The sequence below is a fragment of the Ailuropoda melanoleuca genome, chromosome 1 (genome assembly GCF_002007445.2).
Source record: "Ailuropoda melanoleuca isolate Jingjing chromosome 1, ASM200744v2, whole genome shotgun sequence".
NCBI classification, from domain to species: Eukaryota; Metazoa; Chordata; class Mammalia; order Carnivora; family Ursidae; genus Ailuropoda; species Ailuropoda melanoleuca.
In genome coordinates, this window is record NC_048218.1 from 212,546,745 (window position 1) to 212,574,742 (window position 27,998).

General features: G+C 52.5%; 1 protein-coding gene across 4 annotated transcripts in view; it reads right to left on the minus strand.

Moving 5' to 3' along the window:
- Positions 1-14,133: 14,133 nt before the first annotated feature.
- Positions 14,134-27,998, minus strand: part of VIPR2 (vasoactive intestinal peptide receptor 2) — a 46,115-nt gene continuing 32,250 nt past the window's right edge. For 2 of the 4 annotated variants that reach the window (XM_034640211.1, XM_034640215.1), the window contains 8 exons: positions 27,758-27,899; positions 22,857-23,007; positions 22,103-22,163; positions 20,518-20,587; positions 19,862-19,953; positions 16,729-16,858; positions 16,614-16,655; positions 14,134-15,893 (listed from right to left, as the gene is read on the minus strand). In XM_034640211.1, the coding sequence (XP_034496102.1) occupies positions 15,720-15,893; positions 16,614-16,655; positions 16,729-16,858; positions 19,862-19,953; positions 20,518-20,587; positions 22,103-22,163; positions 22,857-23,007; positions 27,758-27,899 (862 nt within the window). In that variant the 3' untranslated portion in view covers positions 14,134-15,719. Of the gene's footprint in view, positions 15,894-16,262; positions 16,438-16,613; positions 16,656-16,728; positions 16,859-19,861; positions 19,954-20,517; positions 20,588-22,102; positions 22,164-22,856; positions 25,102-27,757; positions 27,900-27,998 lie in introns of those variants that run through there. The other 2 variants (XR_004619463.1, XM_034640221.1) reach the window with 2 other exon arrangements.

Consider the following 27,998-nt stretch of genomic DNA (forward strand, 5'->3'; position numbering starts at 1 on the left):
ATTCTTGAAATGTTCCATTTTCTTCCTTTGTCCAACAGTTGGCGTATGTCTTCATATATGCAACCGACGAACTGTTGAACACCACATCACGAACTAATGATGTCCTGTACGTTGGCTAATTGAAAATAATAAAAAAGAAAGAAAGAAAAGAAAGTAAGAGTCTCTGAGTGATATCTGAGTTTATATATTCTGAATATTCATCGTGTCCAGTTCACATATGAAAAGGCTTTGGCTGGGAATAAATCTGACATATAGTTTTGCAAAGAAATAGGTCAGGCAGGGTAGGCGGTGCCGCATTCTGGAGGACCTGAGATTTGTAGCAACATTGCTCCATGGCAAACGGCAAGAACATCACCTCTGGGCAGTGTGTACTTTACATGATGGGGAATTGCCTGTAAGCCAGACTTGTAGAAGTTGTATTTCCGTTGTGTTCATCGTATTTTTTCCTTGTCATCACAATACCAGTGTCAGGGGACCTCCATCCCCTGCTGGACACGTTCTTGTGCCCCTGGCTTGTAGAGCAATTGTGGACTGCACCTGCTGCGCTCTGTTCTGATTTGCCTCTTACCAGCCATCCTCCCTCCCTGGAATGCAGGTGCTTTGTTCTGTGCACGTCTGGGTTCCCGGTGCTGTAAGAGCCCTGCCTGGTGAATAGAACGCACTTGACACACGCTAGCTAAAAGCAAGGAAGCATGAATTTCTGAGCATGAATGAATAGTGCCTCCAAGAATAGCCACCTTAATATCTTGTGTATTTGCTTTAGTATTTTTAATGTGTTTTTATATGAATGAAGGATTCTATATACAATTTAAGTGCTGTTTTTTTTCCCCACTTAACCTCCTAAGCATATTTTTTATCATTAAAAGGTCACAAACATCCTTGGTCACATGATACCCCAGTAAACGGGCACACTGGGATCTAGCCATTCCTCCCATTCCAGCCTGTTCTCCCAGTTCTTGCCTTGTGTGCATCTTTGTACATAAATATTTGCTTAAAACCGGGTTTATTTGCTTAGGATAAGAAGTGAAACTGGTCGAAGTTTGCAAACATTTTTGAAGTTATTGCTGTATTTACTGAAATGCTTTCTTGAAATTTTGGACCGGTTTAGTCCTATCAGTAACATTCTATGTGGAATATTACTTATTTATCTTTACAAATTATTGTAAGTATTGGGAAATAAAAGTACATCACTTTACTTTTCTTGTGACATTGAACAATTTTCACATATTTAGTAGGTGTTTTATTTATACTTTTTGGCTTGGCTTTTTAAGTAATCTGCTCACTTACTCATGGAGTCTTGGCAGCTTGCTTATTGACTGAACCTTAGGAATATTTACTCCTTTTCATAGTTCTTGCAAATATCTTTCTATATTGTTATTTGTCTCTTAATTTAGCATATTGGGCTTTTTTTGATATGCGAAACTTTAAAATGTGGTACAATGTAAGAACTTTTGTGGGGTAAGATGCAGCCATTTTCTTTGAGATTAGGAAGAACTTTCTCAACCTGTGATAGAGAAATTCACCTACATATTCTGTTAGTGTTTTTTGGTTTTGATTTGTAGCGTATTAACTCCTTCATCCCTCGGGGATTCATGTGTACCTACAATGTGAAGCACTAACACATGTTTATTTTTTCTTTTTTGGTTTTAAAAGTGAACTTGGATTTTGTTTTCCTGAGAAGGAACCTCAGGAAGGCCCTGGTGATGTGAGGCACCCTTAGCACCTGGCTGGTGAAGAGCCACGGGAAGGCCAGCGGCCTCCGCAGGGCTCCGGGGAGCAGCACCATTTCCCTCCACCGCGTGGGGCTTTGAATTGCACTCCCAGGGGGCTGGTGGGGCCTGGAGTTGCAATTTATGGCAACAGGCAGGAGCAGAGCTGAGTGACCGGGTGAGGAGGACATCTGCAGGGACAGCGCAGCTCAACGCCACCTGAGGCTCTCTGGTCCAGGCGGCGTCTCTGACTCCGACGGAACAGCAAACACCCGTTCTCAGCAGCAGGGTCGCTGGATCGCTGGAGGGAAACCTTATGGTCAGACAGCGTGGCTGGGAAATATGTGCTTTATTTGACATTGGCGCCAAACCAGATCTGTCTGCCATTTGAGAACAGAATGATCTTAACGGAAAGATCCCATCAAAACAAACCTAGAAACTTTTTCTCTGAGGAAGAACTCTGAAATTTCTGGATTATTTTTCATTCCATACTGGTTGCTATAGCAACGAGTATCTTGTGCTAAGGCAGATAGGAGACAGAGTGACTTGCTTGAAAAAAATGAGTCACTTTATTTTAAATTAGGTTTTTTCCCCCCATAGAATTAAATATTTTCAAATGTATTTCCAAGAAAATAAGCCCAAGGCTTATGTAGTCTTGGCCTAATCAAGTGTGAGCTGCCCACCGGCAGCCGGACTGGCCAAAGACCCCTGGTGCCTTTCCATGATAGAACCATCCTTATGGGAAATTTTAATGAAAATCTTGAACCCCTCAGAGCCCCATTTTTCCTTCTTAAGGGCGTATGTGAATGTTAGTAAATCTGCCGTCATCATTCCTGAGCCACGCATGCCGGCAGTCACCATGCCCTTTCTCTGCCGCTTGTTTGCCCGGTTGCCTTGAGGAAGGATGGGTTATCACACAGATCCCCCAGGTGCTTCGTGCAGGGGCCCTGCTGGCCTCTCCTCCAGTCTGACCTCCCCAGGGGGACGTGTGTCCTTTCATCAGGCACAGCTGCCCCATCCGTAAAGTCACAGGTGCCGCCTCTGTGCACCACCAGGTGCAGAACCAGCAGTATCTGTGTGTGCCATAACCGGACCCATTTCTGAAGAACTGGTTCAAAACTCCTGGGATCTGTATTATCTGGAAAGATCTAATGGGGACAGTCTTTAGGAAGTCTATTACTAAGTAAACGTTTTCTACCTGTGAGCAGAGGAAAGCGTTCATGCACATTGCACTTCACTGGGAAGAAAAGCAGGAGACCCTTGGCCAGTTCGTTTTTGTGCATCCTGAAATATCCACCTCATGAGTTTAAATGTCCCAAGGGAGTGTGTCTGAGAGGGGCTAACTTCCAACTTGGGCCAGATCCCTGCATACTTCTGGAGGCAGCTTGCTGGCCTCCACCATCATCCGCAAATTATTATGGGGCAAATTAACGGGGACCTGCTTTCTGCGGTGACTTTGCTCAGTGTTGAGGATGCAGAGGTGACGAGACGTCACTCCTGTCTCAAGAACTCAAGAGTATAGCGGAAAAGGGAGACTAGAACATCCGTGGTGAAACTTATCATCACGTATGAAGGAGGTATGCAGGGGACATCAGGAGGAAGAGTGGCACAGAACAGGGGTAACAACAAACCGGGAAAAGTGAAGAAAGGCTTCCCAGGAGGCCGATTCCAATTTTGACAGTAACCTGGCATCTCCTTGTGGAGCAGGTGGAGGGGGCCAGACCAGCTGTGATGGCGCCGGGAGCATTGGCTGGTCGGTGTGGTGGGAGCAGAGGACACGTGTGAGCCATTTGCAAGACTCCCATGTTTATGGTGGGGGAGGGCTGCTGAATGCGGCAAGAGCTCTGAGGTGTGTGTGGCTGGAGGGGCAGCGTAATGTCAACCGCACGCTAGGAAGCCATTTCTGTGCCAATCTGGGGACGGGTTAGTGCCTGGCAAGTTCGGCTGAGACCAGTTAGGAGGCTGCTGGTTCAGCCACTCACAAATAGGCTACAAGGACAGGAATTCAGAACAGCGTAAAGGAGCCGACAGGGAGAAGGCGGCGGGGTAGAAGTGACAAGACACTTGGGTGTATCGGCCGGATGAGGAAGAATGGAGGAGGACTCCGAGGCTTCTCGTTCGACAGGAGGACGAATACCAGACGGGGGAGACGTGGTTGACTTGTCCTTGTGACGTGGAAGCAAAATCATTGATTTGTCGAAGTTTCTTTGCTGACATCTGTATTTTAAGTTATAAATTNTGGAGGAGGACTCCGAGGCTTCTCGTTCGACAGGAGGACGAATACCAGACGGGGGAGACGTGGTTGACTTGTTCTTGTGAAGGGGAAGCAAAATCATTGATTTGTCGAAGTTTCTTTGCTGACATCTGTATTTTAAGTTATAAATTCTCCTCCGAGGATTGCTTTAGTTGCATCCTACAGATTTTGATGCACTGTGTTTTTGTTTTCATTTAATTCAAAATATTTTATAATTTTCCTTGTGATTTCTTCTTTCATCTATTTAGACAAATGTGTTGCTCAACTTAATATTTGATGTTTTCTACTTCTTCTTGTTACTGATTTCTAATTCCATCGTGGTCAGAGAATCTACTGTGTATGATTGCATTCATTCGAAATCTATCGAGACTTGCTTTATGGCTTAACACACGCACACTTGAAAAGACACCCGTTACGCAGTTGCTGGATGAAGTGCTCTTCCTGTGTTGATTAGGCCGGGTTGGTTGATGTTCAAATTTTCTGTATCCTTACTGATTTTTTAAAAAGCTTGTTCTATCAATTACAGACAGAGAAATATGTTAAAATCTCCAGCTGTGATTGTGGATTTGTCCATTTCTACTTTTAATTTTGTCCATTCTGCTTCATGCCTGTTGAAGCTCATCAGGTGCCCGCACACTTAGGGTTGTTCATGTCTTCTTGACAAATCGACTCTTTATCGTTATGAAATGGGAGGAGGATGCTGAGTGTGGGATGGGATGTCAGGGAGGATAGCTGATATTTGAGTTTGGACCTCAGGAAGAGACACCGAGCTGTAGGCGAAGATATGCATTCATCTTCGTTGTGATCAAGACCACCCGTGTTAGATGAGCTGGCCTTTTCCTTTCCCAGTTCATTTGGTCAAAAAGTGGCTGTCTAAATTTCATCTTTGAATACCCTTGCTAGGTGAGTAATTGGATCACATAATTTGTGTTGCACTATTGATGGTTTGCTTGGTAGAGTTAATCGCTACCGGGATGCACAATGGGGGGTGTTTCAGGTTGGACCGTCCAAGAGAGCCGTCTCGGCAGTAAATGACTCTCAGATCACACAGGGTCGTTACTTGTTCCTCCTGCTTACTTACAGGTGACTCTTTCCTGTAATTTTGATCTTGTTCGAGAATGCTCAGCCTGTATATTCCTGACTCAGTGTACTTTGTGAAAGCACGTGGCACCCACGTTCCTTGCAGTACCCTCACCTGGCGTGGGCCTTCGTGTCAGAGTCTTCATTCAGTGGTCTAAATCACAACTTATTTAACCATCCTTAAATGACCCGACATTTGTATTGTTTTCAATTCTCTGACTTTGATATTAAAAGTAACGTCGTAATAACCATTTTTGTACATAAATCACTATGCACAACTCTGAATATTTAGTTAGGGGAAACCCCTAGAGATAAAATTACTAACTGGAATGAATATTTTAAAGTTATAACAGGTTTCATGTTTATAGAGGAAGTAAATACAGGATAATAATATGCTGTATGGTATAATAGCTATATTGTGTATGGTAGTACTATGACATATAATAAAACCACCAAATATAAAATTTATAGTGTCACACTACATAGTATAACTCTAATCTCACATCATCCTCACTGAATAGTGCCATTCTTATAGGCAATTAAGGTATCCAATTTTTTTATTTTACTTATGGGGGCCTATAACTTTTTCCTTCTTTTTGTTTTTATAAATTTTTGATCTTTGATTATCTTTGTTTTTTCTGTTAGTCAATTTTCTAAGTGTTGGTATTTTTCTTTTACATATAAGCTCCTCATGGGGAGATTGACATTCCTTCAATTAAGAAACGAGGAATCGCTAACCCTCGTTTAGCTCTTACTAAGTATCAGGCCTGATTCTAGGGCTTTCCACGGTTAACAAGCCCATCTTCTCAGAAGTCATGAGCTGGTCACAGGTCTGGCAGGAGGGAGGGGGTTTGGGGCTCACACCTGGGCGCTCTGCACCCAGGCTGTGCCGCTCACAGGGGCCCCTCATCCATGCACTTGTAGGGCCTCCTTGTCCTTTGTGGGAACTGCTGGAAGCTCTAGCAGTAGTGTCTGCTGGACAGTGTTCATTTAAACCCTTCTCTGATTAGCTGCCCCTGGAGGGAGGTGGTCTTGGGGAGGGCTGAGAGTGTAAGAACACCTCGGACAGCAGGGGAGTGAACAGGCTTTGGGAACCTGTTATATTCCTAGTCATTTGAGGGACAGCTGTGCTTGGGGCCCACCTGAGAAAATCCCAGAGCTTCTGGTCAAACTGTTTCCTTTCTGCCTCCGGATGACTCTTGTTCTCTGGAGTGTGTATCCCACAGGGTTCATTTGGCTGAAACACACTCTGCCTGAGGGCCTCTCTGGAAGGGTATGGAAGGAGAGAGGGAGCTGCAGGATAGGTTTGGCCAACCCCACAAGACGATGTCCCTCCACTTTGTCTTTGGGTGGACACCAACAGCTCCTGACGCTGAGGCCATGTGCCAGAATGGAGGCTGGGGTGGTAAACATTAACTGGACCCTGCCAGGACCCAGACCCTTGCCCCATCCAAAGGGTAAGGACAGGAGACTGAGGCTTGGATAAAGTTCTCAGGAACTTCATTCAGATGAACTAAGAGTCAAATGCTTCACTTCTCTGGTTCGTTTTATAAATCAAGCATTCTTTCAACTTGCTCTTATATATGTTTTTGTGTTTCTTTTTTTAAATTTAAATTCAATTAATTAACATATAGTGTATTATTAGTTTCAGAGGTAGAGCTCAATGGTTCATCAGTTGCATATAACACTCAGTGCTCATTACATCACATGCCCTCCTTAATGCCCACCACCCAGTTACCAATGCCTCCACCCACCTCCCCTCCAGCAACGCTCAGTTTGTTTCCTATGATTAAGCGTCTCTTATGGTTTGTCTCCCTTTCTGATTTCATCATGTTTTATTTTTCCCAGGTTTGTTTCTTTTAGGAACCAGAATCATGCTGTATGTATTGTTCTTTGATGTGCTTGTTGGAGATGTTCTCAGCCTAGCACACTCCTTTTATCCATTCCACGTAAATAGTGTCACTGTTCTGGATGCTTCATTCTTCTGCTATAGTTATGCCCACTTTTGTGCACAAACTTGAGCACAGGGGCTGGGATTTGAGGGGGAGAGTGTCAGTGTGAGTCCTTGGCAGTCTGAGGTGAAGGTGTGTTGACTTGGCATCAAGCAGGTGGGAGGCAGTGCATGCTGATTTGGGCAGGACGGAGGCTGGACTGTGGATTTCAGACTCACAGGCCGATGGCATCATGTGTGATGGGGACATGGCTGGTTTTGCTCCTGCTTATGAATCCCTTTAAGTTTTGTTTTCCTGGGAAGCTCTATCTCTCCTTCTGTTCTGAATGAAAGCCTTGCTGGATAGAGTATTCTTGGCTGTAGATTTTTTCCTTTGAGCACTTGGAATTTATCATGGTGCTCCCTTCTAGCCTGCAAAGCTTCTGCTGAAAAACCCATCAACAGCCTTATGGGGTTTCCCTCGTATGTAACCGCTTTCCTTCCACTTGCTTCTTTTAAAATTCTCTCTTTATGACTACTTTTGGCCATCTTATTTGTGTCTTGGTGTGGACCTCTTTGGGTTGGTTTTGTCGGGAGCTCTCTTTGCCTCCTGGATCTGGATTTCTCTTTCATTCCCCAGATTCAGCAGGTTTTCGGCTATTATTTCTTCAAATAAATCTTCTTTTACCTTTTCTTGCTCTTCTCCTTCTGGGACCCCTATCATGTGACTGTTCTGCTTGACAGTGCTGCTGTGTTCCCTGGGTCTCTTCTCATTTTGCATATTTTCCCCTCTCATCTGCTCAACTTGATTATTCTCCATTACTCTGGTCTCCAGGTGGCTGATCCATTCTTCTGCTCCTCTTGTTTGTTATTTATTCCAGGTGGTCTCTTTTTATTTTCATTTAGTGAGTTCGTTATCGCTAATTGGTCCTTCTCTAGGTGTCTTATCTCTTTGTGGAGGGTCTCGTGGAGGTCCTGCCCTCCTTTCTCAATTCTAGCGAGTAACTTTATGAGCGTTACTTTAAATTCACTATCAGACATACTACTTATCTCCATTTTTTTTAGGTCTCTTGCTATGATTTTGCTTTGCTCTTTCATTTGGGACATATTTCTCTGTCTCATTTTGTCTATTGCTGTGTCTGTTTCTATGTGTTAGGCAAGTTAGCTGCGTTTCCCACACTTGAACGTAGTAGCTTTATGAAGACACGGTCCTGTGGTGCCCTGCAGTGCAATGTCTCCTTTTCACCAGAAAATGGTGCTTCAGGGGTGTCCTGCTGTTGTGGTGGAGCTGTGTTTGCCTTCAGTCCAGCCCGTGATGGCTCTCTGCCTGTCGTGGGCAGATTCTGGGGCCTGCGGTGTTAGTGGGCCAGTCTGGGGCTGCCTTGGGCTTGATTGGAGTAAGGCCAGGTGCTTGCTAGAGATGAATTAGCACCAAACTGCGGGGTACTTTCCCTGTGTTGTCCCCTGGGAAGCTTCTGTTGGTGGGCGGGGCCTGCAGTTAGATGAGCTGCCTGCCCCCATCCCACTGCTGGGGTCACACTCAGACTGGTGTGTGGTTATCCTCCCCTCTCCCTGGAGCAGGACTCACTTTGGAGTGGTGTTGGCCCTTGTCTGGGCTGCGTGCACACTGCCAGGCTTATGTCACCGTTTCACTGCTCAATGGGGTCTTGCCAAGAGCATATTGGAGTGGGTGGATCCGCTTCACGGTGGCCTCTGGTCCACGTCGGGCTGCCGAGAGTCCATTCGCCGGTCTTTGGGTCACTTTCTGGGTCATTTATGCTGATGTGGGTGTTCTCTAGGTGGCCACATCGCAAGAGGTGAGCCCAGGGTCCTCCTAGCCTGCCATCTTCCCAGTAGGCTCTGGTCCCTCTTATGTATATATTTAAAAAGTCTCTCAAGAGATGCTTCCCTGGGTGCTCCGGGCCCCAGGGGCATCTGGAGGTTATTTTCTCTCTCAGCTCCTCTCGCATGGCCCAAAGCCCTCCCCGTGGGCCGTCTGGTGCTGGTCACTTCTGTGCCAGGAAAGCATGCCAGAGCTCCCTTCTGAGCTTTCCCCTAGGGCTCAGCGGCTTACTGGAGTGAGGGGCTCCCTTCCGTGGCAGCTCCGAAGGAGCTGTCCCCCCGGGCCTGTCCCCCAGACAGGTGTGCTCGTGGGAGCAGGAGTCTGCTCCATTGCTCACGGAGGGTTCCTAGGCATCCCTGCTGGCCCAGACCTGGACCAGCCTCAGGCGGGCGGGAGCTCGGCAGTGACGTGCAGTGATGAGTCCTCAGCTACTCTGGCAAACTAGCCCACGCACATGTCTTCACAGGGAGTTTTGTCCATGTGGGGCAAGGGTGTGGTGGAGGGGCTGTGGGCCACATTAATGGTTTTGTGAGGGCCCTTGAAACAGGCAGGAGGGCAGCCAGGAGGCCACAGTCGTGCAGGAAAGATGGCTGAGGTCCAGATTACCCAAGAAGTTTACCTCAAACCACCACAAACACGTGTTTCTCCAGAGCAGTCCTGACATTTTGAGAGCAGAAGCATCACCTGACCTCCACTCTGCTCAAAGGTCCCCAGCACAGACTCCGAAGAAGCTGAAGCCTGTCCCCTTTCTAATTTCCTCTGCTGGGTGTTCACGTCTAGAGAAATCCTGCATGGAATTCATCCTGGCCAGGGCCCGGAAACAGGAGGGAACTGCATGGGGACCCCAGGAAGACCTTAGCGTGACTTGGCCAGTGTGAGACCAGCTGGGTGGCCACGGGAGGACCGGTGTTTTTATTTATTGCTTTATTGGCACCCATCCCCAAACACATTCAAGGCAGCTTGCAATAGCAAGCACACAGTGCGTGGCCGAGAGTAGGGCCACTGTGGTGCCAGCTCTGGGGGCACATTCACTGCAAGGCCTGAGCAAAGGGCATCCACGGACTGTGCGGACCCAGGGTGGAAAGTCTCCCTCTGTTGCTGGGACGTCATTGGGTGAGATGCCAAGCAGTGAGGCCAGTGAGCCAAGGTCCAGGGGGTGCGGAGGATGGGGGGTGGCTTTCTGCATCATCCCCAGTAATCTGCTTTGACCCCTGTAGCAGCTGGTAAACAGGCCAGCTGGGCAAATGTGCTTAGATGTGGACACAGGACATGTGTTCCCTTCTTGTGGAATCAGCTGGGAATCCCTGATCATAGGGCCCTTGAGGTGCCCCTAGATCCAGCCTCATGCTTTTCCTCAACAGCACCCAGCTTGGCACAAGGGAGCACAGTGCTGTACCCCCATCCACACGGTGCTGTTCTGAGATGGTTCTGGACCAGACTGCCTTGTGTTTGGGGCATAACTGTCCTGCTCAAATGCTCCTCCTTCCTGTGGGCCTTGGCCCTTTGCCCCCCCCACCCCCACCCCACCGCTGCCTCTAGCAGGGTGTGGGTCAGGGAGGGTAGTCACTTTGGGGTCCCAGGTTCGATTGAGGTCTGTTGGGCTGGAGAGCAAGTGAAGCCCAGAACTGCTCGCTGGGTTTGAGTCAGATTCATTCTAGATGCTCTTTGTTCTGGGCTGGATCTAGCTCAGCACGTTTTTATGCATAGATTTCTTTCTTTTTGGTTTCATACATCGGCGAAGAGCATACTCAGAATCAGTTTGGTTTGGGGTTGTACAAACTCATGTGGTCTCCAGGGTCTCTCCATGTCTCTTATGTTGTAAGTGGGTGTGAGATGCCCTTGTGTCAACATAGCAGAGCAGAGGGAGCGCTCCCCCCGCCCCCCGGCCCTCGGACACCCGCCTTTCTAAGAAAAACTTCTATAGGACAGGAAAAACTGGAGGCTGCTAGTTCTGTAATCTAGACTAATATTTTAAAAAGCAATGTATTCATTGTATTCTGAAAGTAAAGTACAGTAAATGGCATGAACGTGGAGGCCTCTGGCCCACAGCGTGCATCACTGTCATACAGGCATCCGGGGACTCCTCTGCGATCCTGGTGTCACCTCGTAGCTAAACTGTCCTGCCTCAGGTGTGGCTTTCCTTCTCTTGGCCTCGCTTCCCCCTGCCCTCCTCCCCGTCCTGCACAGACCAAGCTCACAGTTGCTCCACGACACTTCTCTTTCCCCAGCCATCAGTGCACTCCTAAAACAGCCTCGGCCACGTCATTTCCCAGCTTCAAAAGCCTCGGAAAGCTCCCAGTTTTGCAAAGAAAGCCCCTTCCACTTGCTACGAGAATTTGGTGCCTGCCTGTCTGACTTCACCTCTTACTGCGTTCCTCGACAGAGCTGAGTGCAGCCCTTCAGCAAGCTGCATTAACTATATCCATCCTATTTTTAAGTCACTTCCTTTTATAATTTCCACATATCCCCTGTAACCGCATTTCCTCAAAACCCTTCTTACCCTTGCTGAACTCTTGTCTTCTGCAGAGCCATGAGCAGTCACATGGTCAGCTGGACAGATGAACAATGGACACGTGGGTAAAGAGGCACAATGCAGACCAGATACACTTACTGATCCATGATCCATGGTTTCATTCCAGGGAAGTGTGACATGTGATCAAAAGCACAATCTGTGCAACCAAAGGAATTATGAATAGTTCACGCGTTTTCTTACACCACAGAGGCCCTCGTGGGTTCTGGTAACTCCTGGTCTCCTTTCTCCCTTTGGTTCTTGCTCTCAGCTTGGAGCTGAGCCTGGGCTGTGTCTGTCAACCCCATCCAGGGAAAGGCCTCTCCAGGTCTTCCTCTCTTCCTTCAGGTCCCCCATCTCAAAGCCCCAGAGGCTGTCTCACAAGGAGACACTCTCTTTGGAGGGAGGGAAGAGAAGGGTGTGGGAAGCCAGACAAAGCCCTTTCCAGAGGGCAGTGGAAAGGCAGCCAGTGCGCCCATGTGAATGCATACTATCCAAGCTTCCGTGTGTGTGCTTCATACATACATATAGAAAAACTGGAATTAAGTTTACAGAGATCGTGTCTTACATACACCCAGCTTCCATAGAGCTAATAATAGATAGGGATTTTTTTCACTGCAGGTTGATAGATATGGGAGACCATAACCTACCCAAGCTATGTAAGAGTCTGCAGAATTATGAGTCGCTTTGTAATGAGGCTTTAGTGTAGTGTGTGTGCTCAAATCAGAAAGGGATTGCAATTATTTATGTTATGATTTGAAAATAACAAAATGTGCATATTCTAGATTCATAATTATAATTATTTAAACCACAAAAGCTTGTGTTTTTAGTGTCTTGAGTTTATAGAGTGCTGTCTTTGATTTGATGACCTACACCCTTCAGCACGTGAGAGGGTGTGTGTAACCCTAACCTTACGACGAGATAGTGGGCCTACTTGATGTCATTGTTCTGTAATTCATACTGTACTAGCCTACTTCTCCTTGTGTTTCTTCAGCTCTGTGTGTTAAATACAAGTAGCTTTAACAAAGGTCCTGCACTAGCTCAGGGGTCAGGCTTGGGCACCCCGGCAGGCGGAGGGGGGCTCTTTCCATTGTTGAGGAACCACCTCTGCCCACTCGACCTCCCCAGGAAATCTTTAGAGAGGATGAAGGACGCAAGAGTCTTTCTTTCCACCTTCCAAAGAACACTTTTCCATATAAAAGATGCCCTAAATCCTTTGTAAGGTCCTCAAGCTAAGCGGTGCCTCTCTAAGTGCTTGTCAGTCGTGACACACATCACCCACGGCCTCTGCTGAGTCTCGTCCCCATTTCCCAGGAATAGAGAAGTCAATCTGTAAAACTGCAGCAGGACCTGTGCTCAGGTGGGGCGGCTGCCAGGAAGGGCAGGGGGCTGGCCATCTGACCGTGATGTCAGGCTCAGCATTAAATCAGAACCAAGGAAGAGGTGTTCGTGTCCCTCGTGCCTCGAGGCAGGCAGATTGGGGCGAGGAAGAGAGGCATTGTCGGTGATGCTGGGGTTGGTGGGTGACGAGCCATCACGGCCGTGCCGAGAGGGGGCCGCACCTGCCCAGAGATGGCCGTGCGTGGCTGCACCCAGCATTTCGCGTGCTCGGAGCTTGTTCTGTGGGAATACCTGGGCACAAGCACTTGTGAAACAAGTCAAACATCTACCCGTAGGGATGGATGGGATAAACCCAATACCCCCGTGCCATGGACTATCAAGCAGTGTTGAGGACAAAGCCCATCTGCGGGTAGACAGGCAAGAGTCACACAGTCTGTCTTCGCTGGAGAAGCAAGTTGCAGAAGCTTTTACACAATATGACCTAACTTCCATGAGGAGGAGGAAGAACGGGAGAAGGGGAGAGGGAGGGTGTGTAAACAGAGAGGAAAATACTGGGAGTACCCGTTACTCATAATACTTAGCTCTAGAAGGGAGAGGGGCAGGTGGAAGATGGGATTCAGAGACTTTTCACATTGTTGGCAATATTTGAACTTTTATAACTCCTCTGTATAATTTCTGTAACCTGAAAACCTGGAAAAAGCCCCTTAAATCTGCCTGTTTTGCTAAGAAAGAGCACGCCCACTGCTGCTGTGGACGGAGACGAGGGTCTTCTCCGGCATGGCTCCGGCACACGCTCCACCTCTGTCCTCCCTGCTCGCACTACTCCCTTCAGCGTCTGGACCGTGCTCCTCACTGGACCCCTCCACCTGCCGCCAGCTGCCCCCGCTGCCCGGAGGCCTGGGCCTGAGGCTGTGCGCCGAGCCTCCTCTCTTTCCTGACTCTTGTTCTGCTCGCGGGAGACTCCCCAGAGGCGGGCCTGGCTCTGGAAGATCTGACTTTCGCAGCGTGCTGTGCTCCCCCAGGGAAGCACGGGGGGAGCACGGAGTGTGTCGGACGTTGATTTTATCTGCCTGTGGCACACGGCTTCGGGGTCCGCCCACAGACACACACTCACACGCATGCGTGCACACGTGTTCGCCCTGCACAGCTAACAGGTTCTCAGGTTCTGTGGCTGGTCCCCACTGCTAGGGCTGCCAGAGCTGCCTTATGCCACGGCGACCGCTGGCCCGGGCGCTCCAAGGAGGACGACCTGGCAGGCGGCCTGAGTGCCCTGGGGAGAGGTGGCTGTTTCCAGTGGCCTTGAAGGTGCCCCGTGCCTTCTCCTTTCCCTCCTCCTCCAGCCCCGCTCTACGTGCGGGGAGCTTTCCTCTGACGGTGACGGCACTCAGCTAACGAGTGAGTGTGAGTCTGTCCTCAGTTTGAGACCCTAGGACCTCAGGCTTTGCAGGCCAGAGTGAATCTTCCAGCCTCCAGACAGGAAATCGGGTTTTATTGAAGTGCTCACACACAGTGACTTGTGGACATTTCATACACATTTACAACATTTTAAGACGACATGTTGACTCTTTGACCACCTGCTCCTGCTATTAGTAAACATTCACTTTCCCGCCCTCCTTCCCTTTCCCAGGCAAGACAGACCAGTCCACAGCCCACTGGACATTGGCGCATGCCCGTGAGGAAGACGCATGACTAACGCCCAAGCACAGCCCTCGGCCCCACGTCAACCCTGGTCTGGCTCTCCAGTTGGTCATGTGGATCTGGCTAACAGTGTCTCATCTGAGGTGGGTGCCCCGGCTCCGGGTGGCCTCTGAACACAGCCGCTCTGCTGTTCCTGTCTGTCCAGGCTTTTGTCACACACCGTGAGCTGTAGGACCTGAGCCTGGTGGCTGCCACTCTGGCCACCCCTGCCCGCCAGACCCGCTCCCGCATGCCGGCCAGGTCCTATGATGCCTCAGGACAAAGACTTATGGCCTCCTTTTTGGGGTATCATAAAAGGGTCGGAGAGCAGCTGGACAGGGTTGGGCAGAACGTCTATTGTCCCGTGCTGCAGGGCCGGGCCTGGGACAGGGGTGGGCTCACTCTCCTCGCTGGCTTCCTGCTCCCTCTGCCGCAGCTCAACCACTCAGACCTAGCTCCCAAATCTGCAAGCATCAAGGGAACTGGGAACTAGGACTGCTGTTGGCCAATGTTGGCCAGAAGCGCTCAACACATTCTTGTATTTTGTTAGGATAATTCTCCATTTAAGCAGAAATGACTTTAAGATTATTTTCATTAAAAGGAGAATAGGTTTCTGCTCCCCCCAGATAAAATGTCTGGTGTCTTTTTTGCCCTGACGACCAGGTCCTACAAGCCCAACCACAGGTCACCCAACCTTCTCACCCCTCTCGGGGGAGGAGGCCTGAAGTGTCTCGGGGGGTCTTCGATGGCTGAGGGGCCCTCATAAAGTGCAGCTGCCCTCGCAGGGTGACATGCCACTCCTGCCATTATCATCTGACTCCCTTCTCTGCACTTGTCCTGGTGGACAAGCAGGAAGGGGAGGTCCTCGGACAGGGCAGGGGAGGAAAAGCAGGGGCACCCGGCAGGGGTGGGTTCTGATGCTTTGTGTCCGTGTCCTGTAGACAAGAGGGCCGCCCTAATGAGGACCAGGGTGGGGGGGGTGCCGGTGCTGGGGGTCACGCAGAGGGAGCGTCCAGCCCCCAGCTCAGGCCTTTGCCCCCCTGCCCAGAACTGGCACTGAGATCAGAAAACCGCCTTGGTTTCCTTCCATGGTGGCTGGGCCCAAGTTCTGGGCCACTGTACCTCATTTCAGGGATCATTTCTGTCTCCATATTCTCTTTGAAGACGGGTCCATCTACTCGGCCAGACAGCATTTTGAGCAAATTACCTACGTGCCGGACTTTAACACGAATCAGGTCGCAGTCCCAGTCAGCTACAAAGCAACCCCAGCAACGCCCATGGGATAAGCAGAGACCAGCTCTCGTGTCACCGCTGAGTCACCCACTGGGCACTCCCACTCGAGGGCTCTGGGGAGTCTGTCTGCAGGGTGGCGGGCACTAGATGACCGAGGTCTCTGTCTGCAGGAGTGACGGGGCGCGGGAGCCTCGGTGGAACTGCAGGGCGCTCTCGGAGCCGTTCCTCGAGACAGACGAGCTGTGGAGCCTGTAATCCTGGCCGCAGGGCCGGCTGGGGCACAGGCTCCGCCACTTCCTCTTCAGCTCACTCTGCACCTGGGGCGAGGGCAAGGCAACCAGAAGTGGGAGCTTGCAAACATAAACTCAGGGGCAGGGCTCAGGTCTCTGGCCCAGCCCTCTCCTCTAGGGCTTCTGTGCCACAGAAGGTGTGGCCCGAGCAGCTCCAGGAGACAGATGACAAAGGGGCAGGAGCCAGGCTTTTCCTGAGTCAGGTGGGGACTCGATACTGGGAGCCCACTGAAGGAGGTGAAGGGAAGCAGGCTCGGGAAGGACGTTTGAGCTGAGGGGGGCAGAGGTGCAGGGAAGGATGCATCAGGGGGCTGTTGGCCCCACAGGGGTGGGCGGGTGAGGGCATGTGGGAAATGAGCAGAACAGGGCAGGGCTCAGAGGGACTCCTGCACGTACATCCTGACGAGCTGTGGGGAGGGAGCTCAGGAAGCAGGGTTCCCATCGGTGTGTGTCCGCCCCACCCCACTGGGGTCTGCATGGCCGGTGTCCAGGGTTAAGGAGCAAGGCTGTGACCGTGCAGAGTGGCAGGGTCCCTCTCCACCACCTGGCCGGGGAGCTTTCTTGAGCCGGCCTGTGGGAGGGCAACCAACGTTGCTTGGTGTGGAGAGAGGCTTTGTGAATGGGGCTGGAGGGGACGGCAGCGGGGTTGCCCGGACAGAAGACCTGAGGTCTCCTTCCGGTCGGGGGGAGCACATTAGGGAATCCCACGTGAGCCGAATGTTCCCCGAGGTCTGACAAAGCACTTACTTCACTGTTGAGGAAACAGTAAAGAACGGCCACCACCAGGCCCTGCAAGTGAGAAAGGGCTGTCAGAGGCCACTCACCAACTTGGGGAGAAGGAACCGTCCCTTCCCACACATACCTGAAACGACCCGATGCACAACTCAAACAGGATCTGGTATTTGGAGGAGATGCCAATCGGAAACACGGCGAACACCACGTAGTGAACTCCGAACAGCGGGATGAGCAGCAGTGTGGACTTGGCCAGCCTCCTGCAGCACAGAGAGACGCTGAGCATTGCCAGGCAGCCCGTGGGCTCTGGAGTCTTGTAGGCTGGCCCAGGCCCAGGGCCTCGCCGGTCTGAGCCTTGTGTCTCGCAAATTTAAGTAAAACCAACCTCCCCTGGCCCAACTACGCGCGGAATGTGCCAACGCGGTGATAAAAACGACGGTGCCTCGTAAAGCGGCAACGCTCTTACAAGACACCCCGACAGGGTCCCCATCAGGGCCACTGGTCTGAGGGCTGTGTCCCGTCACCGGCATTGTCAGGGCAGAGGCAAGTCCGACTTTTCGATCACGAGAGCGGACTCAGCAGGGGTGCAGCCCCCGAGCACAGAGTGTGGCAGCAGGAGGCAACCTGCGCTCAGGGTCGCACGAGCTCTGTGGAGTTGGATGACCTGGACCAGGTGTAATTGCTCTGTCCATCAGAGTTACTACCCTCCCCGATCAGAAGGCAGCTTTCCTGCCCATTGCATTCTGTGCTCGAAAGTAAAACAGCTGAGCTCACTTCTAGCTTTCCTGCAGCTGTTCTCCCCGCACCCCCCAAACAGTCCCCGTTCTCTACACCAGCACTTCCCAAGCCTCAGCTGTACCAGGACCACCTGGAGGTCACATTAGAAGGCAGACCGCTGGCCCCACCTTCAGGCTGCTGGATCCCTGGGTCTGGGCTGTGTCTATCAGGTTCCTAGAGACGCTGCAGCTGCTGCCTGGGAACCCCACTTTGAGAACCACTGCTCTGAGCCCGGGACTCTCATTGCTCCACATTAGAATCATCAGGGAACTTTTAAAACTCCTCAGTCCAGCCGGCCTCCTCACTCCAAATCAATCGGTCCCTGGTGGGACCGGTGCTGGTAGCTCGACATCTTCCTGGGTGATTCCAACATGTGGCCCGATTAGACCCTCGCCACTCCGCATGGACGGAGCAGTGGGGTCGTCTGGGGCTCGTCAGGAAGGAGGATCTTGGCCGCCAGGCCGAGTCAGGCCACACGGTGACGTGTGTGCACGTCCTAAATGAACATCCGGTAGCCTCTGCAGTGACCTAGCAGCCTCATCCTGAGGGAACCCAGCAAGGAGGCTCCACTCTGCTTGTTCATTGACCCTACTCAACGCTTAGAAAAAGTCACGAATTCTTGGCATATTTTTGAGGCACCCACCTCAAACCTAGCACTCAGAGCCTGGGCTGTAAGTTCTAGAAATGAGTCCATTTCTCCTGATCTCCCTCGCAACAAAAACCATGTCCTGTGGTGTTTACAACAAGTGGGATGTCCCCTGTTTCAGGCAATGTGCGCACACCCCAGATACCAGACCATTTTGCAGCAGGGCACGACCTGCACCTCGTCGGCTAGGAAGACCCGTCAGTGAGCATCTCACGGCAGCCCCCACAGATCCAAACATTTAACCTTACAAGCCGCTTCATTTCATATCCCGTTCGGCGCTCACCTGGTGAACTGAGGGTGGGCTGTGTAGGGAGCTGTGCCCTTTAGTTCAGTGCAAGACAGAGAGTCTGCCTGAATTCCCTTATGTACGTCTGGAATTCGCTGTCATGCTCATTTCTAGAGAAGGATTTCTAGTGAGGCTGGACCTCTGGGACCCTGTTGGGGGGGTGCTTGTTACTCTTACAAAGATAGTTCCAGAGAAAAGACATCAAAATACAACCAGAAGGCAGCATCTCAGACACGCTCTGCTTTTTTGGTCATCCTGGAAAAAGAACAGATTCTATTTTCCTACTTAATTTTGTTTCTAAAATAAAAGCATGTATCTCTAAGACCTACTGAATGAACACTCCCAAAGAACCCAAAGAAAAGGTCAGCATGGAAGCTAAACAACACTAGCCGAAATCAAAACTTGACTTTGGAAAGCAACTGAGAGCTGTCCTGTCCCTGAGCTGCAGGTGCGAGTGGGCTCAGGGACCAGTACAGGTGCTGTTCAGATGGGGTGACATGGTTTTGTCCTTCGTAGTCTGGCGTGGAATCCCATCTCTACGTCTGGCCTTCTGTGCAGCCTCCTTTAGTGGACTGAGTAGGGAAAGGGATGCCTTGGGTTTTATGTGCCCTAGGGCTCGGTCCGAAGGATCTGTGCACCAGACTTCCCCACAACACTTGCTACAGCTGGCGCTAAGTGTCTTTCACATATTAACTGTATTAAGCCCTCCTAACCGGAGAAATAATGATTATTACTTCCACTTTACGGATAAGGACACTGAGGCACAGAGCTGTGAAGACACGTGCCCCAGGCCTCCAGCTGGTGTGTAAGCCCAGCACTGGGCTGCTGGCCAAGGGCGATGCTGCCTGTCCAGCTGCCAGGTCTACCCCTGGCCGTAGTCAGGTCACCTGCCGAGGGTCACACCACTCCAGGTGACTGTGATTCCACAGCTGGTCTACCTGAACCCCAGGCTCCCACTGGCCGGAACAACCACCCCACACTGAACTAGTTCTAATAATAAAGTTGTGGGCTTTACTTTTTCTTTATAAATTCTCGACAGAAATTTATAGAATCTTTAGGTTCTTTTATAGTCTTCAGGTCTTCATTAATTAGCTGGATGATCGTGGCGTGTTACTTAACCTCTGTTCTCTTTCCCACTGAATGGATATCTTCATGTAATCATTCAGCCAATAAACACGAATTATTATTAAGTACAAGGCCTGGTGTTAGGTGCCTGCATGAACCATGTGGTCTATGGGGAGAAAGGAAGTAAGCATAAAATACAAATAGTATGTGGCCAAGGAGGAAAGTCAGATTACAAAACAGGAAAGTGGGCAGAGCACTCCCAAAAGCAAGCTCACTGGAGGATATCCATGCTGAAACGAGGGGAATGACCGCCATGGCAGCACCCTCCCTTGGAGGACACACGGCTGCCTTAGCCACAAGCACAGTCCCGCACCCAAAGGAGGCCAACCTGGGCCTTTGCGCAGACCCACGTCCTCCCTGACTGTAGGTTTCCAGGCCGAGGGAGGTTAGTGAGGGCAGCTCGGCTCCCAGACCCACACACATACTCACTTATACTGTGACTGGTCATTGCCGCCGACATCTGGGGACGTCAACTTCTGTAGTAAAATTCGTATGATACTAACAAAAAGGACAAAATTGACCTGCACAAATAGAGACCACATGTTTGTCTGTGATTTCCCTGCAGGGAGGTGGGTGTGACCGGGATGTCTGTGGCTCAGTCCTGCCTGAATCGCCTCGCCTCACCTCGTACAGGGCTCCAGGCGCCTCTGTCACAGAAGCGCGGGAGCCCTGCCCAGCATGGGGCTGCCCCCAAAGTTGGAGCTGACTGTCCCCCGACAGCATCATGTATCTCATGGCCCCAGGCTACAGCAGTAAGTCAATTCTGAGATGGGAGGTGGACAAATGACAACGTGATTCAGCTCCAACATCGTGCGGTGCGTGGCTGTGACTCCCCTGCAGGGTTCCTCCCCGGGCTGGAGAACACGCATCTCTCTCTCCACTCCCTCCCCCTTCACTGAGCCTTCATCCTGAAGGGGGACCAAGTCTAGGACTGATGGAAGGAGCTGGGCCCCTGTGTGTGGTTCTTCTCTCAGAAGACCGAGTAGAATGGGGCTATTTATATTTCATACAGGGAAGTGGGCTCCCTCTCTTCCCAAGTGTGCAACCCAATGCATAGCTCATGTTTCAATACAGAAATTACTTACTATAATAGATATTAAAATTGGTGCTCGTATAACCCACCAGGGAACACTGTGGTCGTTGGTATCCCAGCAACTACGGAAAAGAGAGAAGGAAAATCATGTTACCTCTGACCCATCCACAAACCACGTGCATGAAGATAAGTTCACTGCCTGTGGACTCACCCCTTGGGCGGTGCAGGCAGCACGAAGCTGGCCCCTCCCACTGCAGGCACCGCGCACCCTGTTTGTCACAGGGCCCCGCCGGTGGCCCGTGTGTGCTGCTGTAAGAGCAGAGGCGCTCTGCACTTACGGATCCCGATGCAATCCGTCCCTGTCTGGTGACCCTGTTTCACTTTATTCTTCCTGACAGGACAGTCTGCTAATGGAGGGGGGGCAAAAGCAGGACTGCAGGAGGTAGGGGGAGGGGAGACCAAGCCCCGGGAAGGCCCATAACTTGGGAATTGCTTTAGCTCATGCTCACTCCAACATCAACGAAGGGGAATTTTTCTCCTGAAAACCAATTTCCTCTCTCCTCCCGAATGGCTTGTATTAGTATCTTAACCTGTCTTTGGAGTCACTGAGGCAGGCACAGCTAGGAATGTCTGCCGAGCAGTGTTTTCACTCCTGGTTTCCGCAGTAAGGGCCGTCTCCAGTAGGAAACTGGGAGAAGGCACCTGCAATGTCTCCATGATTCCCCCCATTACCCACACCCCCACAGTGGGGCCCTGCAGCCCCTCCCAGGAAGGGCAGAGACCAGCCCTCGCCTCTGAATCCTAGCTGGTCTTGGCAATAGGGTGTGGAGCGCCTGCAACCTGCAGGACAGAAAGGAGCCTGCTGGCTGGTGTTGTCTCAGACCTGCCAGCCCTTGGCCAACCCAGCAGGCGCCCACAGTGTGTGAGCAAGCCGGGCCGAGGCCGAAGACTGCCATGTGAGTCAGCCCAAGCTGCCAGCGCACAGAAACACACCCTATGAATACAGTTATTCAAGCCACTGAGCCTTAGGGTGGGTTGTTACCAGTGTAGATAACTGGTAGACCCTGAGAGCCTCTATGAAGCACAACATTCATGGTGGGAACTTGGTGCCTGAGTTTGGGGCCGTGATCCAGCTGTCTACATTAAGCAGAAGAGCTTTGGACCCTGCTCAGGCTGCATTTTAAGAACCATCTCAGAGAGCCGTACAGCTGTTGGCCACTTTAACCTGGTCTTCAACTGCTCCCCTCTCCGCGCTCGGTTCCAGGCAAACAATGCAGGCATTTTGCTTGGTTCCCTTTTGTAAGTACTGCTGCTCCCACCCAAGGTGCTGATCCCTTCTCTGCCTGGTTTATCCGAACCCCAGCTCCGCTGCAGGACCTGGTTCAGTTCCCATCCCTCACATGGATCTTATCCAAATTCTGGCCCCCCCACCAATCGTGAAGTTCGAGGTCTTCTCATATGTGGGGTGTTCAAAGGCTGCCTGTGTAACTCTTTGCTCGGCTGCAGCCACACATGCACATCTCCCTTGCAACCAGACAGTAAGCTTCTTTCTGGCTTCCGCAGACTCCACAATGCCAGCCCTTGGCCAGGATTGCTCGGTCTCATTTTAAAGGCACAGGCACAGACACAGCACTCACCCTGTGTCTTCTAAGGAGAGCCGGGCTGCAGTCCAGGCACCTATGCAGACGGTGGGGATGCCTGCAGAGAGACAACCGGTTACCCACAACCCCACGCTAGTGACCAGGGGGCGCCCACAGGGACACAGGTGTGCACCCTCATTCACAAGGGTCAGCAAGGACGAGGGCTGTCTGATGGGTGGATCAAGAGGAAATGCTTCGTAAACACACAGAAGTTCATGCTCATGCCTTACAAAGCAGTGGAGATAAACGTGTCAACGTTTGGAGCTAAAGTTTCACAGGCCTGCGAGGCGTCACCTTACATCGGGAGCGTTGTTACTGGCGTGTGGGAGCATGGCAAGGACTGCAAGGGGTGCCCCTCACTGTGAACCTGGGGGTCCCACTGCCTACGCTCCCTCCAATGCTGGCTATCGAAGGTCCTGCTAACAGGCGGGTTATCGGGCCCTCCTGATAGAAGGGCTTCCTGTCCTTGTCCATGCCATTTCTTTCTGACTTTCCCACTACAGGGTATGCCCCAGCAATGGGAGTCTATAGCAGTTTTAAACCAGGTTCCTGGTTCCTAGAAGTATGAGGGTGCTGCCTCTAGAAAGCTCTGGTTGTGCTAGAAAAGCTCTTCCTAATAGGACCAGAAGCGCATCCTACTGGGGTAGCAAAGAGTTTTTCTGAGCTGAAAGGTCCGCATGTATCAGTGAGAGTGGTGGCAATCGGGAACCTGAAGGGGCATCAGGCATACGCAGGGGAGGAGAGTCCTTACCCCATCCAATCAGGAGATAGGCCGCGAAACGTCGGCTGGGGGAGAATATGGCCACCAGGAGGGTGTGCAGGTACAGCCCCTCCGCCAGAAGCCAGAAGAAGTTCGCCATGATGCAGTACTGGAAGAACACCAGGCTCGCCTTGCAGCCGACCTGCACGTCAGAGACAGAGCAAGAGGCCACGGCCCCGCTCGGATAAAACAGTCCACGGTGGGCAGAGCGGCTCCAGGGCAAGAGGCGTGCACGCATCTGTGCAAGGACCCAGGACACGACCCGGTGCTGTTCGCTGGAGACGTGCACCGGGTTAGGGTGAGGCCCTTGGATCAGAACTCACTGGAAGATAGGCGGCCGCACACAGCCGCCTCTGACAGCAGCGGGCTGTGGGAACGTGGCGGTTACCACGCCTGCCCCCTCTCCCTGCCCCTCCACGGTCCGCGACCTCATCCTCGGCCCACCCCACTTCCCTTCTCTGGCCTCGCCACCCACTCAGCGAGAGACAGAAAAATATAGGGCACGACAAGAGAAACCGCCAAGCGCGTTATGCCCCCGGGCATTTTGAAAGAGTTTTCACTGGGAGAAACCAGGTAGTATAGAAAACAAATATATTTTAGTCTCTCAGACCCCAGCCTCCTGAATAAACATGAACTTGAGGCTTTTATCAGCAAGTTTGTGTAAGTGGGCACAGAACTTCATTTCCGTTCTTCTTTGCTGCCCCCCCAAGCTATAAACGTGCACGGGCAGATACCCGTACAGACGTACACGTGGATAGAGGTACCGTCACACGCGTGGGTCTGTTTCCATACATGTACGTGAACAGATCTGTGTCGGTGTGCACACATTTGGGTATACGTGGATGCTCGTACATGCGTGTGCACCTGCATTCATCCATGCAGGTGGGTACACACACGTAGCATGCTACATACACATGCATGTATGCACGTATGCTCTTGTGTGTGTGTGCGGGTACACCGACGTGCACATGTGGGGGTGGCTGTGCTGACAGGAAATTCACGGCAGCCATTCCCAGCCGGCACCCAGGGTGACAGGGGCTTCGCCAGGCAGCTCACGGAACCTGCCCCGCCGTGCTCCCACCCCCGACCTTGTTCCAGGTTTCTCTTTCCTAAGTGGGGCGAGGCCGTTTATCTTCCTACGGTGCTGCACGGTCACCAGGTACTGTTTACTGAGGCTGAGCGCCCAACGCCCGCCGGGCCGGAAGCCGCCCCCTGAATGTCACGACCGGGCACCCTCAGCGGAGAGCGTCACTGACAACACGGCGACGGGAGCGGGACAGAGCCACGGTGAACTTGTGACTCATCGCCACTCCTCCGAGCACAGAGCGTGTGCTGGGTGTGTGGGGGTGCTCCGTGCCCACCCGACCCTGAGGCTCTGAAGAAGCCAGGCCGCGCCCCGCACACCGCCAGCTGGGCTGCCGGCTGCTCCCACCTTCGGGAAGCCACGCAGCCACGTTTGCTGCAATTGTGAAACATACACCTCTTTCGATGCAACACGCGCTCGTGAGTTCCACTGGACGGAAATGAGAGCAGTGCGCGGACACAGAGCCGTGTTTGTGGTGCCCGTGTTCGCTGGACGGTTAGACACATTACGTCGCAGCCACACGCAAGGCTGTCAAACGGACACGCCAGTTGGCGTGGAGGAGTCCACGATGTCCTGACGAACGAGGAAGGAAGATGCGGACACAGCTGTTGAAGGTGACTCCATTTTCGTGGTAAAACTGTGAAAACACCATCCGTGCGTGTCTTCCCAGCTGATCCTTCCCCGTCGGCACATTGGAGGACAGTTCTGGGGTGGGAAGAGCTCTCCGCTGACTTCCCCTTCCGCTGCTGGTTTCCAGCTGCATCCCTCAGGGTCGAGAGCATGGCGGGAGGGCCTCCAGGGCCTGCCGCCGCCCAGACGGCACAGCACCCAGACGCAGGCGGATCGCAGAGCCCCGGCCCCTGGTCTGGGAGCCTCCCACCGCCACACGCAGCCGGAGTCAAGGGGATCGAGTTCTGTCTTCAGCTGGGGTCTCCTGCTGAGGGTCGGCTCCCAGGCGGCTACCTGGTAGTGCATTTTCTCTGGACTACAATATGCTGTTCCAGAGTCAGAGAAAAGCCAACCACAGCAGTGCAGGGAAAGACACCAAGTGTGCACAGTGCTGGGCAAGGGTGGGGACCCAGGAGTGGGGTGCTGCCCTGTGTGGTGCTGTGATCTGAGACAAGACACTTGGCTTCGAGGCCCACTCACTCCCTGAAAAGAAGAGGAGAGGCCCCCACCTGTAGGCCGTCAAAGGTAACGGGTAGCATACCCCACACCCTGCAGAAACATGAGGTGTTTCCCTAGTCCCTGGAAGACAGAGGCATCTGTAGCTGTTGATTAAAAACAGAGAACCCAGGCTATTTTGCTTCAATGTGCGAGAATGCCATGGAGCAGAAGGCCACAGGACTGAGCACCCAAGCCCTCGTCGCACAGCCGTGGGAATGCCCTCCTGTGCGCCTTCACATGCCCTGGGTCCGCGGCGGTGCCACGTGTAGCTTCGGGCTGGGTGCCTCCCTTCACTGCAGAGCTCACCGGGAATACTCCCGCCCGAGCCCTCCCTAGGGTGGGCGGCACTCAGGCTCTCTGGGAGCGCTTCGGAAAGACCCCACGTGTCGTCTGTTCTGGTCTCAGTGGGAGTAAACCGCCGGTATCCCAGCCTCTCTTGGGCAGCCAGGAGGAGACACACTGAGCCCAGGGCTCACTGCTACTTCCAGAGTACGTGGGAAGAGCGGGCCAGTGGAGGGAGAACCCTCTCTTGAAAGGAAATAGACTCTGTTGAGTTCTCGGCCTCTCCAAATGTCTTGGGACACAGAGCCCTGGACCTATTTGGGGGAGATGCCCCCAGTGTTCTGCTTGGGAGAATAATGTCAGTTTGATACCCAGCTGAGAACAAAAATGTCCAAAAAAATGCAGCTGCAAGGAAAGATGTTTTCTTTGTTGCTCATGCTGAGGTCTGACTGTCTCTCTGACTAACTTACTCAAAACCTTGCCTTCTCTGGAGACAAGAAGAGGGAAGACCCAGTCCTCCTCCTTTCTCTCCTGCCTCCTTTTCTCCTGCCTTCTGTCCTCATCTTCCACCTGTCCCCCCACCCTTCTTTCCTCTGTTGGTACACATCTTGGGGACATCCTGCTGGAGGGGAGCAGCTGGGCCCCCTCCCCTTGGCTCTCGTGGCTCTGGAGACTGGGCAGGGAGACTGTGCACAGCTCCCTCCTTCTCACACTTCAGTCCTCACACCTGAATCTTCGGCATGTGCACCTGCAGTCTGAACGCTGACCATAGCTCCATTGAGCCCATCGAGCTGGAGGGCTTTCCTCAGCTCTGTGTCCTTATTCACAAATGGGCAAACTGCTCTTCTGAAGGTCACTGGGCACTCACCAACACTGTCCAGCCTGGCACTGGAAGACCCTCAAGAAATGGCTAGGCGAAGCCCCAACTACTGGGTGGGCAGAAGGGTCAGTGATTTCCAGTGTAGGGGCGGGCGGGGCGGGGTGGGCATGGCAGGGTGCTTGTTCCCCTGGGTCCCTGTCACTCCTCTGCCCTCAGTGAGGAGCCTGCAAGGTCTTGTCTGTGTGGCTGGGAGCATGGCCCTGGGTTGGATGGCTAGTGTCTGTGGGCCCACCAGGGTCACTAGCCCTTTAATAAGAAGCGAAGGAAGGGAGGCTCCTTTGAGCAGAGGTTTGAGACCCCCTGCACCCCCACCCTGGAGAAGTGAAAGTTTTCTCAGCAAGAGGAGAACCCAGAGTGGCATTGGGGCTCACCCCTCGTCACCCACATGGGAGACTCCCTCATGGGGCAAGAGCCCCAGGGCCTCTGACTTCCACTTGGGGGTGGGCGTTTGTCAGCTGAAGGGTCTTGTGTTTCTCTTATTACTACAACAAACCCCTTGTATTAATCCAGTGCAAGCATGTCGTGAGCTGGTTATCCCCAGAAATCGCTTTACCTGCAGGCCTATGAAACAGCTGAGGTTCTGTGGTGTTCTAGAAGGCTTTACTATCACACAACTGAATTAACTCAAGTCTGTTCAGGCCAGAGCAGCAGTGCCAGCACGTGACTCCGTCCGCCTGGAGCTCCTGCGGAGAGCAGCCCGCATCTCGGCTCCTGCGGAGACCAGCCACCCTCAGAGGCTGCGGTCAGGTCAAGAGCCCACATGAACCGCAGCCCGGACGGCTGCCAAAGGTCCTGCAGACGCTGTAGCCTGACACGGCGGCAGAGAAAGACCGGGTAGAGTGAGCTGCATATCGGAGGCGTGGTCAATGTGAGAAATGAACTGAGCACTCCAGGGCCCCTCATGCCACCGGCACAGCCCGGGTGAAGGGCGGCTCCGCTAGTGCCTTCGTAAGAATAATTAGCACGGCTTTTCCTCCTTTCGGAGAGCTGGGCCCACCACAGTCCCAGACAGGCAGCGGGGCTCGTTCGCCGCACAGGGGTTTCCTCCCAGCAATCCGCGGAAGCGTCTGTTACCCATAATCTGGGCGATCTGGGGTGAAACAGTGGCACTGTGCACCTCCATCCATGTCAGGATTTTTCAGCCCAGAGCTGCTGCTGCCATCACTTGGGGCAGCGTCCTCCTGTGGTTCTGGCCTCATGGCCCATGACCTCCCAGCCCCTGGAGGCCCCTGGGACACCATCCCGGTCTCACCTGCCAACGTGGGCCTGCTCTGAGCCCCAGCCTCCTGCCCAGGCCCCTCTGCTCCTCAGGCCTGAGCCTTGCCTTAGCCCTGTGCACTGGCCGTGCGTCTTCATCACGGGGTGAGGTGGGGAGAGACGGAGGGCCGGGGACGGTAAGCGGGGAGGTGCATGGGGCTGCAGTTCACACAGGCCACCCTCCTCTCAGTGAGAGGACCCTGCTCACAGGGACAGCCTTACCCAGGAGGAGGGCTGGTCGGGGCAGTGCAGCGTGCCCGAGCGGGAGTACAGCACATCGTCCTTGATCAACACCGAGATGGCTCGGAGGATGAAGGAGACGAACAGGTTCAGGTGGATGTAGTTCCGGGTGCAGTGCAGCTTCCTGTGGTGGAGAGAAGGGGTGAGAGGTGGAGGGGTGGGGGAGGCAGGGATGAGGGATGGGGGAAGGGATGGGGTGAGGTGGGGTGGAGTGGGGAGAGGC